The sequence below is a fragment of the Musa acuminata genome, chromosome BXJ1-8 (assembly GCF_036884655.1).
Source record: "Musa acuminata AAA Group cultivar baxijiao chromosome BXJ1-8, Cavendish_Baxijiao_AAA, whole genome shotgun sequence".
In the NCBI taxonomy this organism is placed as follows: domain Eukaryota; kingdom Viridiplantae; phylum Streptophyta; class Magnoliopsida; order Zingiberales; family Musaceae; genus Musa; species Musa acuminata.
The window spans coordinates 20337723-20350631 of NC_088334.1; the positions used below are offsets into that span (position 1 = coordinate 20337723).

General features: G+C 41.2%; 1 protein-coding gene across 1 annotated transcript; it reads right to left on the reverse strand.

Moving 5' to 3' along the window:
- Nucleotides 1-10014: 10014 nt before the first annotated feature.
- LOC135587670 (alpha-1,3-arabinosyltransferase XAT2-like) lies at nt 10015-12709 on the reverse strand. The gene is made up of 4 exons (XM_065079309.1): nt 12411-12709; nt 12244-12330; nt 11999-12082; nt 10015-11464 (listed from the first exon to the last, which is right to left on the reverse strand). Exons 1-4 carry the CDS (start codon nt 12541-12543, stop codon nt 10275-10277), a joined length of 1494 nt encoding a protein of 497 aa, XP_064935381.1. The 5' UTR covers nt 12544-12709; the 3' UTR covers nt 10015-10274.
- Nucleotides 12710-12909: the final 200 nt, after the last annotated feature.

The following is a 12909-nucleotide window of genomic DNA, read 5'->3' on the forward strand; positions in this document are numbered from 1 at the left end:
GGCGGCGCTGCCGCTGCAGGTGGGCGCCCCCGCGGGCGTCGCCGCCTCCGCGGGCAGTTCTGCCGGCGAGGCAGCGCCCGCAAGCGGTGCTGCCTCGCTGGCGGCCGCCCCTGCGGGGTTTTTGCCCGTGGGAGCAGCGGCCACAGGCGCCGCTGCCCTGCAGTGCCTCAGCCCGCGCTGCTGCCCCGCGGCGCCTCTACCCGCGGGCTCAGCGGCCGCAGGCGCCTCTACCCGCGGGCTGCCAGCCCCGCCGGCCGCAAGCCTGCTGCAAGCAGACCGCCGGCCGGCTGCTGCAGGCACAGCGCTTGCGCATGCGCCGGCGCTGTGCTGCTTGGCTGCGGCTGCGGCTGCCGCTGCAGGTGGCTGCAGGCATGCAGATCGAGGGCAGCAACTGTTGCTGCCCTTTCTCGCTTTTGCGTCAACGATTTTGACGTCCATATTCATCCTAAACACAACACACGCAGTTCAAAAACCAATCATTCGCACGAACAACCTGGCTCTGATACCACTGTTGGGAAATCATGGGGGGCGACATCATATGCGCAGCGGAAGAACAAGAAAACAAAAATCCCCGATTCCCAAAAAGATGTTCGTCGTCGTGCGAAGATTGGTGCGCAAAATCCGCAAACACAAAACTGCGTATAGAGATTGTGTTACCTAGGGAGATCGTATATCCCTGTTTCCTTGCAGATCCTCAGGAGAGGGTGAAGGAGGTCAAGCGTCCTCCTCTCTAGCGGTGATCCACACAGCAGGGTTGCGACGACGCTCCTCAAAACTCCAGGCCTACTCTGAGGTGGAGAGGGAGAGGAGAATAGGAAGGGCAAGCAAAGACTCTAGCCTATGAGGCTGTGAATCCCTCCTATTTATAGAGATCCCGTGTCAAAACCCTAATGGGTCCTTTCCCTAGTGGGTATTGGATCTGCATCCAATAAGACAAGGGCTCCGTCGGATATCTCATATCCGAACCTCTACTCATCGCAATGCCTACCATATGTGTGTGACCCTCTAGGCCCAATATCGAGCTGGCCGTGAGTCATACCTGTCAGAACTCCTTCTAACTAAGTGAATTATTATCTCTGTAATAATTCACTCGACTCATCGACTACGGAAGTACTAGGCCACTACGCCGTAGTCCCCAGACGATACAGGGGAATCCAATCCATTGGACCTATCTGTCCTCAGTTACCATGTACCTATAGTCCCTCATCCATCTAATATCCCAGAGACCGTATATCGAGCATGGTGCTGTCAGACCCATACGGTTTCTACTTGAGTCTCGCTCTAATCGGATTCTCCCGGAGAACTCTTTCTCTCTCAACCCGAATGACCCTGGCCAGGGATTTGTCTGAGCAAGAACACATGGGATATTCCTCTCATGATACCGAGAGTGGATGATCCTCTATCGACACTCAATAGCCCTCGTAAGGTCGACTACCACTCCCAATGACCAGCTGTACTAGATCTGGGAACAGCCAAACCTATAAGTCTGGTATCAAAGAGTGGAGCACTCATACAGGACATCCTTGGTGTCTCAAGTCTAAGAACCAGATACACCACTAGGACTACGGAATCGTTGTCTGACAATAAGGCATCATCAACCATCCAGCATTCCGTAAGCGGATCAATCAGTGAACTCATTCTCCAATGAGCACCTGTACTGTATCCCTAGTGTCCCTACACGAGCAGCTATGAGACCAGCTGCATCCATCATATGGATGGGTATACAGCACACCAGTCTATCCGGTTATCACGATGTCCCTCTCGAGTAACCTATGACCGGGATTATTTAGGATATGTGTTTAAAGGTGAATCGATCTCATTATCGTGATCTCATCACGATCCGATTCCCATTGCACAAATCCAAGGACATCACAATACATATGCATTTATGCAATAGTTATAAAGTGATATACGCCAAAAATATAATAAGCAAAAAGATTCTGTATCAAGTCACACGTGCCATCACTCACGTGATTGGCTTGCTGGGCACTTATGACTAGCATGACATGCCGGACAACTTGGTTAATTGCTTAGGATTAATTGTCTCGATCGAAGTTTTGTTTTAAGTGTGCAGGATTAACTACGATGAAAGATAGACAAGCAGCAGGAGTTGCGCCGGAGTCAAGTTCATGATCACGTTGGGAGTTCGAGAGTTCGACGGAAGTACGGACGGTCGTCGGAGGTTCTGCGAGAACAGATCCGAGAAGTCCAGAAGCTTGCCAAGCGAAGCTCGTCGGAACTCGCCAAGTGGATCGTCGCAAAGTCCAGGAGTTTGCCGGAAGTCCGCAGAAGCATCACCGAGGGTTCATCGGATGATCGACGGAAGTTCGCCGGAAACTCGCCGGAAGAAGCGATTGACGTACCGAAGCAAAGCTGCAGAAATTGTCTTAGATTTAATCGTAGTTAGCATGGTGATTAAGTTAGAAATGGGAGGTGATCCCATTAGCTTAATCCTGGGGCAATTGGGCCCTTGAAGAACTCAAGTTGGGTCGAATGGTTCAACCCATTCGAACCCAAGTAGCTGTGGGAGGTGCAACCGCCCAGGCAGGGAGGTGCCACCGCCCAGGGCTCAGTCTCCAAGCGAGACTGGGCGGTGCAACCTCCTCTGTCGAGAGGTAGCACCGCCAGAGCTCAAGTTTCGAGCTCTGGCAGGCGATGCAACCACCGAGCTCGGTCTTCGAGCTCTAGCAGAGAGCTGCAACCTCTTTGGACAGGAGATGCACCGCCTGAGCTCGGTCTTCGAGCTCTGGCAGAGTGGTGCAACCACCTCTGGTAGAGAGGTGCAACCACCTCTGGCAGAGAGGTGCAACCACCTCTGGCAGAGAAGAGAAACTTCTCTGGTCAGGAGATGCACCGCCTGAGCTCGGTCTTCGAGCTCTGGCAGGAAGGTGCAACCACCCCTGACAGAGAAGGTGGAACCGTCCGAGCTCAGTCTTCGAGCTCTGCCAGGCGGTGCCACCTCTCCAGTCGAGAGGTGCAACCGCCTGAGCTCAGACTTCGAGCTCTGCCAGGTGGTGCCACCTCTCCAGTCAAGAGGTGCAACCGCCTGATCCCGGAATTCCGGGATTTGATCGTTTTGAGCTCGAAATTTGAATTGGGTTGGGGCCTATAAATACCCCACCCATTCAGCACTGAAAAGATACAGACCCACACCGAAATCTTGATCTTTTCTGTGATTCTAAGAGCTCAAAAGTGTTGTAAAGCCTTTAAGTCTCCTCCTTCTGTTCTTCAAGTTTTCAGTTGTAAAGTGAGGAGAGAAAGGTCTGTAAAGGTTGTCTCCTGAGCCTGTTAAAAGGAGAGAAACTGTAAAAGGGCAGTTTGGCCTTCGCCCATTGAAGGAAGGCCCCTAGTTGACGTCGGCAACCTCGTCGGTGGAGGAAGCCAAAAGTGGAGTAGGTCAAGGCTGACCGAACCACTCTAAATCTCTGGTTTGCGTTTATTTTTGAGCACTTTATCATTACTGCAAACCTCCTCCATTACTACTGCTCTCTGCGCTTTCACGAACAAGTTCTAAGTGTTGTTCTTCCGAATCTGCATTCAGACGTAAATTCGTATTTTCGTACATTACAGTTTACGTTTACGTTTGATTCTGCAGAACTGTCTTCGGTGCTTTTACGAAAGAGTTTCTTTGCAGTTTACACTTACATTTTGATCCTATTGATAACTGCAAACTGTCCTCTACAATTTTACGAACGAGTTTCAACATTTAGACGTAAAACTGCATTTAGACGTAAATCGGCTTTCCTCTCACAATCATCAGTTCTCAGTTCACGTTTACGTCTTGATTTCAACTGCATACTGCTTTCTGCGAGTATACAAACGAGTTTCAAAGTTTAGACGTAAATCTGCGTCTAGACGTAAAACAGCGTTTAGACGTAAATCTGAGTTTAGACGTAAAACTGCGTTTAGACGTAAATCTGAGTTTAGACGTAAACTGCGCTTAGACGTAAAACTGCGCTTAGACGCAAACTGTGTTTAGACGCAAACTGCGCTTAGACGCAAACTGTGTTTAGACGCAAACTGCGCTTAGACGCAATCTGCGCTTAGACGCAAACTGCACTTAGATACAAACTGAGAATTAGCTTTTGCATTATAATTTTTTTTTTTTATTGAACGAACGCAGCTTTTGGTTTTTAATCGCTGTAAGATTTCCGCTGCACTAATTCACCCCCCCCCTCTTAGTGCTCTCGATCCTAACATAGAGAACTTGTAAGAGGAATACCTAGCATCAAGTTTATCAAAGACAAAGTTTGTGATGCATGTCAACTAAGAAAACAAATAAAAAATAGTTTTAAATCAAAGACAAATAAGCACCTATAGACCATTATAATTAATCTATATGGATTTAATTGGACTAATTAATATAATAAGTCTAGGAGGTAGTAAATATGCTTTTGTAATTATTGATGACTATAGTAGATACACTTGGACATACTTCTTGGCATACAAAATTGGTTGCTTTAAATATTTTTTTAAATTTTGTAAACTTATTCAAAATGGAAAGGGTTTATGATTTCATCTATTCATAGCGATCATAGTGGTGAGTTTCAAAACCATGATTTTTAAAATTTTTATGAGTCAAACGGGTACAACCATAATTTCTCTACTCTAATAAATCCATAATAAAATAGAGTAGTTGAGAGAAAAAATAGGAGCTTAAAAGAGATGGCAAGAACTATGTTAAATAAGCTTAGTCTACCCAAATATTTTTGGGCTTAAACGATTAACACGACATGCTATGTAATGAACAAGGTTCTCATAAGACCATTACTTTCCAAAATTTTCTATGAATTATGGAACAACAAAAGACCTAATATTTTATATTTTAATATTTTTGGCTGTAAATTTGATGCAAAATCTGATGAAAGCATTTTTCTTGGTTATTCCTCTATTTTTAAAGTTTTTTGTGTCTTCAATAAAAGAACTTTAGTTATCGAAGAATCCATCCATGTTGTTTTTAATAAGGTTTCTGAAATTTAAAAAAATGATTTCGATGATGATTTTGATTTTGATGCTTTAAATTTGAATGAAAACTCTCCTCCCCCAAGCAACTTAAATGCATATTCTTCCAAAGAATCCTTACCTAAGGAATGGAAGTATGTAGATGCTCATCCTAAGGAGCTAATCATCGGAGATACATCAAAAGGTATTCAAACTTATTCTTCTTTTAAAACTTTTTATGCAAATATGGAATTTTTATCTCCAATTGAATCAAAATGCATTGATGATGCTTTAAAAGATGAATTATGAGTTTTCGCAATGCATGAAGAGTTAAATCAATTTGGGAGAAATGAGGTGTAAAAACTTGTCCCTAGACCTAGTGACCATCTTGTAATTGACACTAAATAGGTCTTTAGAAACAAGCAAGAAGAACTTAGTATCATGGTTCAAAACAAGGATAGATTAGTGTCCAAAGGTTTCAACCAAGAAGAATGTATTGATTATGAAGAAACCTTCACTCATGTGACAAGATTAGAAACCATAATGATATTCCTTGCCTATGCTAGTTGTAATAATTTTAAATTATTTGAAATGGATGTTAAAAGTGTCTTTCTCGATGGTTTTATTTTGAAAGAAGTTTATGTTGAACAACCACCTAGGTTTGATAATGCTATTTTTTCTAATCATGTTTTTAAATTATCTAAAGCTCTCTATAGATTAAAATTAGTCCCAAGGGCTTAGTATAAGAGGCTTAGTTCTTTTCTTATTCAAAATAGCTTCTCAAAAGACAAGGTAGATACCACATTATTTATTAAATATTTTAAAAATAATTTTCTTATAGTTCAAATTTATGTTGATGATATCATTATTGGTTCTTCAAATGATCTTTATGTTAGTCTTTTACCAAATGTATGAGCCAAGAATTCGAAATGAATTTAATAGGGGAATTAACTTTTTTCTTAGGATTACAAATCAAGCAACTTAGTGATGGAACTTTTATTAGTCAAACTAAGTATGCTTTAGATCTATTAGAACAATTTAATACGGATAGTGCTAAGGCTATTAATGCACCAATAAGTACTTTTACAAAATTAGATATGGATATTGATGGAGAATGTTTTGATCAAAAGACTTATAGGGGTATGATAGGTAGTTTACTATACCTCACAACAACTATACCTTATATTATGTTTAGCATTGGATTATATGCTAGATTTTAATCTAATCCCAAGTAATCTCACCTAAAAGTTGTTAAGAGGATTTTTAGATATTTAAAAGGAACTTCTAATCTAGGATTATGATATCCAAAATCAAAAATGTTTGAATTAATTGCTTATGTCGATGCTAATTTTGTTGAATATAGAATAGATAAAAAAGGCACATCTGGAACATATCAACTCTTAGGTCATATATCTATTTCTTGGTCTTCCAAGAAATAAAATTATGTTGTATTATCTATAGCTGAAGCTAAATATATAGTAGTTAGTAGGTGCATATTATATACAAGTTATTTAGATGAAAAAGAATTTAGAAGACTATGTAATTTATTTGAAAAATATTCCTATAAAATACGATAACACTAGTGCAATATGTTTAACAAAGAATCTCATTCAACACTCTAAAACTAAACATATTAACATTAGGCATCATTTTATTAGAGATCATATTACTAATCATGATATATCTCTAGAATTTATTGATATAAAATATTAATTAGCTGATATTTTTATAAAACCATTGAATGAGGAACAATTTGATTTTATTAGAAGAGAATTAGGTATGTTAAATCTTCCTAATGCATGAATTTCTCTTATACATTTTTTGGATTTCTTGGTTTTTTGTAACTTAAGTTTTCATTTTAAATCAAGATCATTTCCTATTATTCCTTCTTCTTGCTATTTACAAAAAAAAAAGATTTGATTCATGGACTTTTGGTATTCACAACTTGATCTTTTATTTTTTATATGATGATCATGAATCTTTCCTCTTTCTATTTGAAAAAATAGAGCTTTAATTCATGGACTCTCGGATTCATGACTTGATCTTTCTTTTATTCATGTGATGGTTGAAATTTTTGCATCCTTGATTTCCTATGATTCTCTTAAGTTTTTATGACTTAGAGTCTTTTCACTTTTTACAAAAGGAAGACTTGTCAAAATGATTCATGATATTTCGGATTCATGTGATGATTGAAATTTTTGCACCATTAAATTCTTCCTCTCTTTTTTCCTAATAAAAAGGGTAGAAAGAGAAGTGCTATCTTGCATATATCAAGAGAAGAAAAGTGCTAGCTTGCATATCTTAAAAGAGAAGCAAGAATTACTAGCTTGCATATTTCAAGTAAAAGAAAATATTACTAACTTTCACATCTCTAATACCTACTAGCTTGCATGTTTTAAAAATTATTAGTTGTATTTTTCTCCTTTTTGTTAATGACAACGGGGGAGATGTAAACAAGTAATGATGAATGAGTTGAAAATAATGATAAAAAAATGATGAATGTTTTGAAAATATAAATGTTTTCAAATCATGCTTGATGACTTCATATTTTGAAATTATGCATGATGATGATTCGAAATCTTATGTTTTAGTATCATGTATGTTATGCCCAAAGTGATGATGATTTATAATGTTTTGAGAATTATATATATTGTACCATGACGAATTGAAATATTTATAATTTGGAATGATGCATGCAATGATATGTATATAATGTAAGTAATGATGATGCATATGAAGTGTGAAATGATAAAGTTTGCAAAGAAAATGATTAAAATTATTTTCATTTGAATTCTAAAGTTATCATTTTCTAAATTCAAAGTTTCCTTCAATATGGCATTTAGATAGGGGGAGTTTAGTTTAAACTCCATCATCAATTGGTTGTCATCATCAAAAAAGGGGAGATTGTTGAATCTCAAATTTTGATGATGAAATCAATCGATGAGTTTACGATATAATATGTTATTTGAGAAAAGTAATGCAGAACTAACTTCGATCAGAAAAGGCAAAATGATTGAAGCAAAAAGGATCAAACGTTGGGTCGGAGTTATAAAACGGGCATTGAGCTGGAAGAATTGGATGTTGCGTAAAGATCAGAAGTTGCAAGAGTTAACTTGTCGATGGATCAAGTGATACACCAAAAGTTCAGAAGATGCGCTGGAAGTTCGCCGGAAGTTCATCAGGAATTCGAATGAACAAATGACAAGCCGAACAACTTAGATTTATAATCTTGTAATTGTGTTTGTCCTTATTATCGAAGTTAGGTCTTAATTTGAGTTACGTTTGGGTATAACCCTACTAACTCAATTAGGGGCCAACTAGGCTTTAGTTGAGGTTTTTTTGGGCCAAGTGAAAGGCCCATTTAGTGATCCCTAACTGGCCCAAGCGGTAGCACTGCTAAGGCTGACGGTGGCACCACTTGAGGCTCGACCTCCTAGGCTATTTGGGCAGTGGTATTACTAAGACATTGTCTCCGAGACTATGTTAGGCAGTGGTACCACCCAGTGTCAGTGTTAGATTGGATAGTAGTACCATCCAATGTCAGACTAACAAGTAATTGTGCCACTAGTTGTCAGTCTGACAAATGGTGGTACCGCTCATAATGACAGTGGTACTGTTAGTACCTCGAAAACCCAGGATGAGATGTGAGTGACATCTCCTAAGGTAGATACATCAGCACGTGGAAGAGATGTGAGTGAGGAACCACTCCTATTGAAGCATTAGAGGCTAAACCGACTTGGACGTCTCTTCCCAAGTGTGTGGCGGAGATGCGACGGGTCAGGGACCGGCGAAGGAAAGAGGTGGGAGAAGAGAGTTACCTGGAGGGAGAAGAGTCGCCATAATCCATTATTCCAAGAGTCTAATATTAATTTATGTAAGGAAACCAACGTCCAACTTTGACTAAGACATAGACTGGAACTCTCAAAACTCTTAAGATAACGGGAAACTTGGAATCAAATCAAAGTTTCCTTTTGTTTTCTTTCTATTTTTTATTTTTTAAATTTATTCATTAAAAATATATTTTGATTGTTTAACTCGAAAGATAGATTCAAATCCAATCATAACCCTTTTTCACGAGAATATCATTGATAAAATTAGGTAGAATATCAAATTCGATAACCTGAGACCTGTAAAATTATGTCTGAGACATGCTGGACAAAGCCCTTAGTTTGGGACTTATCAAAAACTGTACTAAATTCGAGAATTATAAACTTATCCTAGATTCCATCCGTTGTGAGGTGATGTAAGGTGATATCCACGTTATTGAGTTGGGAGTATTACTATTGCTAAAACATTGAGCATGTATTATTGACATATCAAAGTGTTCACATTAGTATACATCAAAATAAACACTTTAGGCTATCAGCTATTTATGACATGGTTCAACATTTTACCACCTCTGCATTATTAATAGAATGGTATATCTACACATATACCGGAAATTTACGAACTCATTTCTTAATGTGTGATCATCCACGCCAAAATTACAATACAACTAAAAGGCACGTAGAAATCGTGATGGATCTTCTCGGAGGTCCAGCACATAAATCATGGAGCACGGGGCAGCGAAGCGAGTCCCTCTCCCCATTGACGCCGTATGATCGTCATGCCATCACCGACACGCGCGGTAACAAGTAAGAAATGACCACTCGGTGTATTGGTGCAGCAAAACGAGAGCGTTCCTTACTAAATTGAAGCATGCAACCACGTGGCAGCTTCTTTAGCATCTCAAATTCGTGGAGGCTGATCAGTGCCTAATTTTTTGTTACCAGCAATGCAGAATCGATTCCCTTTGTACTCCGGATCAGCAACAGACGAGCGACACTGGTTTTGTATAAGGTTTTCCACGGCCTATCAGTAATAATTACGTCAACCTCTTCCCAGGATGCCTGCTGGGGAATCAATGGCACATGACATACATGATTAGCTGTGGCTTCGGATGCCAGCCCAACGCCATGATGCAAACATAATTGAAGGATCTCACAGACTCGGGAATCTATCAAGTTTACCAAACAGCGCCCCAGCCAAAAGCACATGGACACCAAACAACTCCATCCAATTGGTAAGTCACAGTTTAGCATGTATGTGCCCCACGACTGTTCTGGATCGTCCATTGAAAGAAGTAAGTCAAGCTATAAATGTTACCCTGGGACATTAAGTACCAACACAAAACATGTTCTCCCTTGCTTTGTGCATCGGAAGCAACAAAGATGCTGTAAGTACCGGTGTTTCTTCTCCTTTCTTCTCTGTTTCATTACAAGACAACTAATACAAATCAAGAAATCAATCGGCAGCTCATATCTCTTCTAGTCTGAGTTGAACTCCTAGCCAACTCATTCTCTCGGCTGTTGGCTTAGAATGTCCAGGGCACGTTCCAGGAAAGGCCTAAACCTGTTCACATCGAGCCTCACGTTCTGTTCCTGTAGGAAGATCCTGGAAAATGTATCCCATCCTTGATGGTGCAGTGACATGGGGTCCTTGAAGACGGCATGGTCTCTCGGGTACAACTCTGAGAGGGTCGTCTCCTCCTCGCTTATGCTGTATTCCAAGTAGTTCACCTTCATTTGCTTGGAAGGATCCCTGAAGTAGTGGCCAGCTATCCAGTCGAGGTTACCCCAGGGAACTACTTGTATCACGACGGCGTTGGTGGGGAGGAACACCATATTAGTAAGCGCTGCTCCATGAACGCCCATCAACACATCGCACGAGTTCACGACGCGCGAGAACGTGGAAATGTCATCGTCTGCCTCAGCCACCACAACGTCATACCCCACCTCTTTGGCCATCTGAACAATCTCTTCTACGTTCATGAATTTTCTTGTTCGGGCTCTCCTTATGATCATTAGCCTCGGCTTCTTGTTGTGTTGTTCGTCGCTCCTCCACGAGTGGTCTCTCTGGAGAGAGAAAGCGCTTCTGGTGAACTTGGCGAAGTCAACCATACTGTAGCCGTGCGGAGATTTTGAGGGCTCCATTTGGAAGTCCTCGATGCTGCTGCATCTAAGACCGAGAGTCACATGCTTGAAGCAACGGACGGTGTCGTCGTTGTCATACTCGATGATCTCGTACCGGGAGAGCTTTCTGAAGTAGAGCTGATATTTCTTGACCCATTCTGGCTTCATGTTGGCTACGAGGAACTGGACCTCGCCGCCGAAAGGGTAGGCAGTCTGGAAGAGAGGGACAAGCACGTCGGCGAAGTCGTGGAAGAAGTTTCCGGTCCATCCGCCGATGGCAAACACCAATGCGGGGACGGTGTGGTTCACGGAGCAACGCGTATCGTCTCCATAGCCATTGACTAGTTTCATGGTCACCTCGCGAACACGAGCTCCTGATCCTGCATCCCACTTTCGTGCATAAGGTTTGATGGTCCATGATTCGCCTCCTCCGCTGTCGCCGAACTGAGGAGGAGCCACGTACACCATCCTGGTGTCCTTGCCGATGATTCTGACATCGCCGCCTGCCTCACACACCTCGGACTTTCTGTTTGAAAGATCACATATTGGCTTCTTCTCTGGCTTCATCCCACCTTTGCAAATCACAGAACGGTGGTTTCAGAATTGGAAATTCAAATATCCAAATCAACAAGATTTCTAAAGGTATTGCGTCGTACAATATTGATGTGCTATAGATCATACGAAAAGAGAAGGGCTAGAAGAGCCTAAGGGCATGAAGTAGATCAAACAAGAATATATAAGAAGACATAGAAAGAGGATTCAATGGCCTGAGATCAGGAATTTAGTCAAGTAATCGGTGATGGTCCTCCTGTATCACTTGAACTTATCTCTTTCTATGATTGCTGAGGACTACTGGAATCAGTCAAAATGGACAGGTGAGATCCCTCTTGGTGAAATGCAACGAGTGGTCCGAAACAGGAATAGAAATCAACTTCTTTAACACAAGAAAAAGGGAGAGAAGAATGAAAGGATGGAATGCATGTACAAGGAACTCCATTAATCCTCTTGGAAACAGAGCGCCCTACTTTTGTTTATTTACTTGCCTTGAACGAAAGTCTGATTACAACTTGTTCAATATGGTCAACTTAGGAAGGCAGACAGCATACCTAATTCACCGCGACTGTATGTTACCGGGACCTCGACATGATCGACAGAAGAACTCTTCTCGATTCTTCCTGCTTTGTCACCGTCTGAAGGAGGAAAGAATCATGTATCTACCAGTTAGTTTTTCTGTACATGTTCATATAACCCTGATCCAGTTTCCTTCTCTAGAATTGAGTCAGTTTGATTAACAAGTTGAAGATGTCAATCCATGGGAAAAGATAAAAGATATAGGAGGATTTTTGTGTACCTTGTGAAGAATCGTCATGTCCATCGGATTTATCAGATGCCATAGAGGTGGAGTTGACCTTCAACAATGGTGGAAGCTGTGAAGTTGCTGCAAAGCTCACGAGTCATGAGAACCCGAACGAGCTAAAGGAACAACATGTAGTAAACACGAACCACAGAGGAACTTACCAATTGATATGCGCATCTTGTTCGTCCTCGACATCGTAACATAGGACAGGGAGACCAGGATCAATACAGCAAGCAATCCTACTCCACAACTTTGAGGCTTTGCGCGGTTGAGGTTCCTCAACGCCTTCGCCATCTCCTCCTCCTAGCTATCGTTTTGTCTTGTTGTCTTCTATGGTTCTCAGAAGTACTTCATCTTTTCCTTGGAGGCGGACAGAAGGAGCTGTTAGAGATTAGGTAGCAAATGTTGAGCCCATATAACTCTGTGGAACTCACAACAGGAGGAAGAACAGAATGGAGAGAGGTGCCCAATCAGCAGGTTTGGGTACTTGACTTTTGTATTATTGTAATATATGGTTGAGGGATGAGACAGCCAAACAGAGTCCATTTTTAGAGTTAAATCATCACATTACTGCCAATTTAATTATATTTATTATATGATTGTAAAAAAGTAATCGAGTGAAAAGTTTAATACTGTTATTCTGTTTTCCAATAAGGGGAA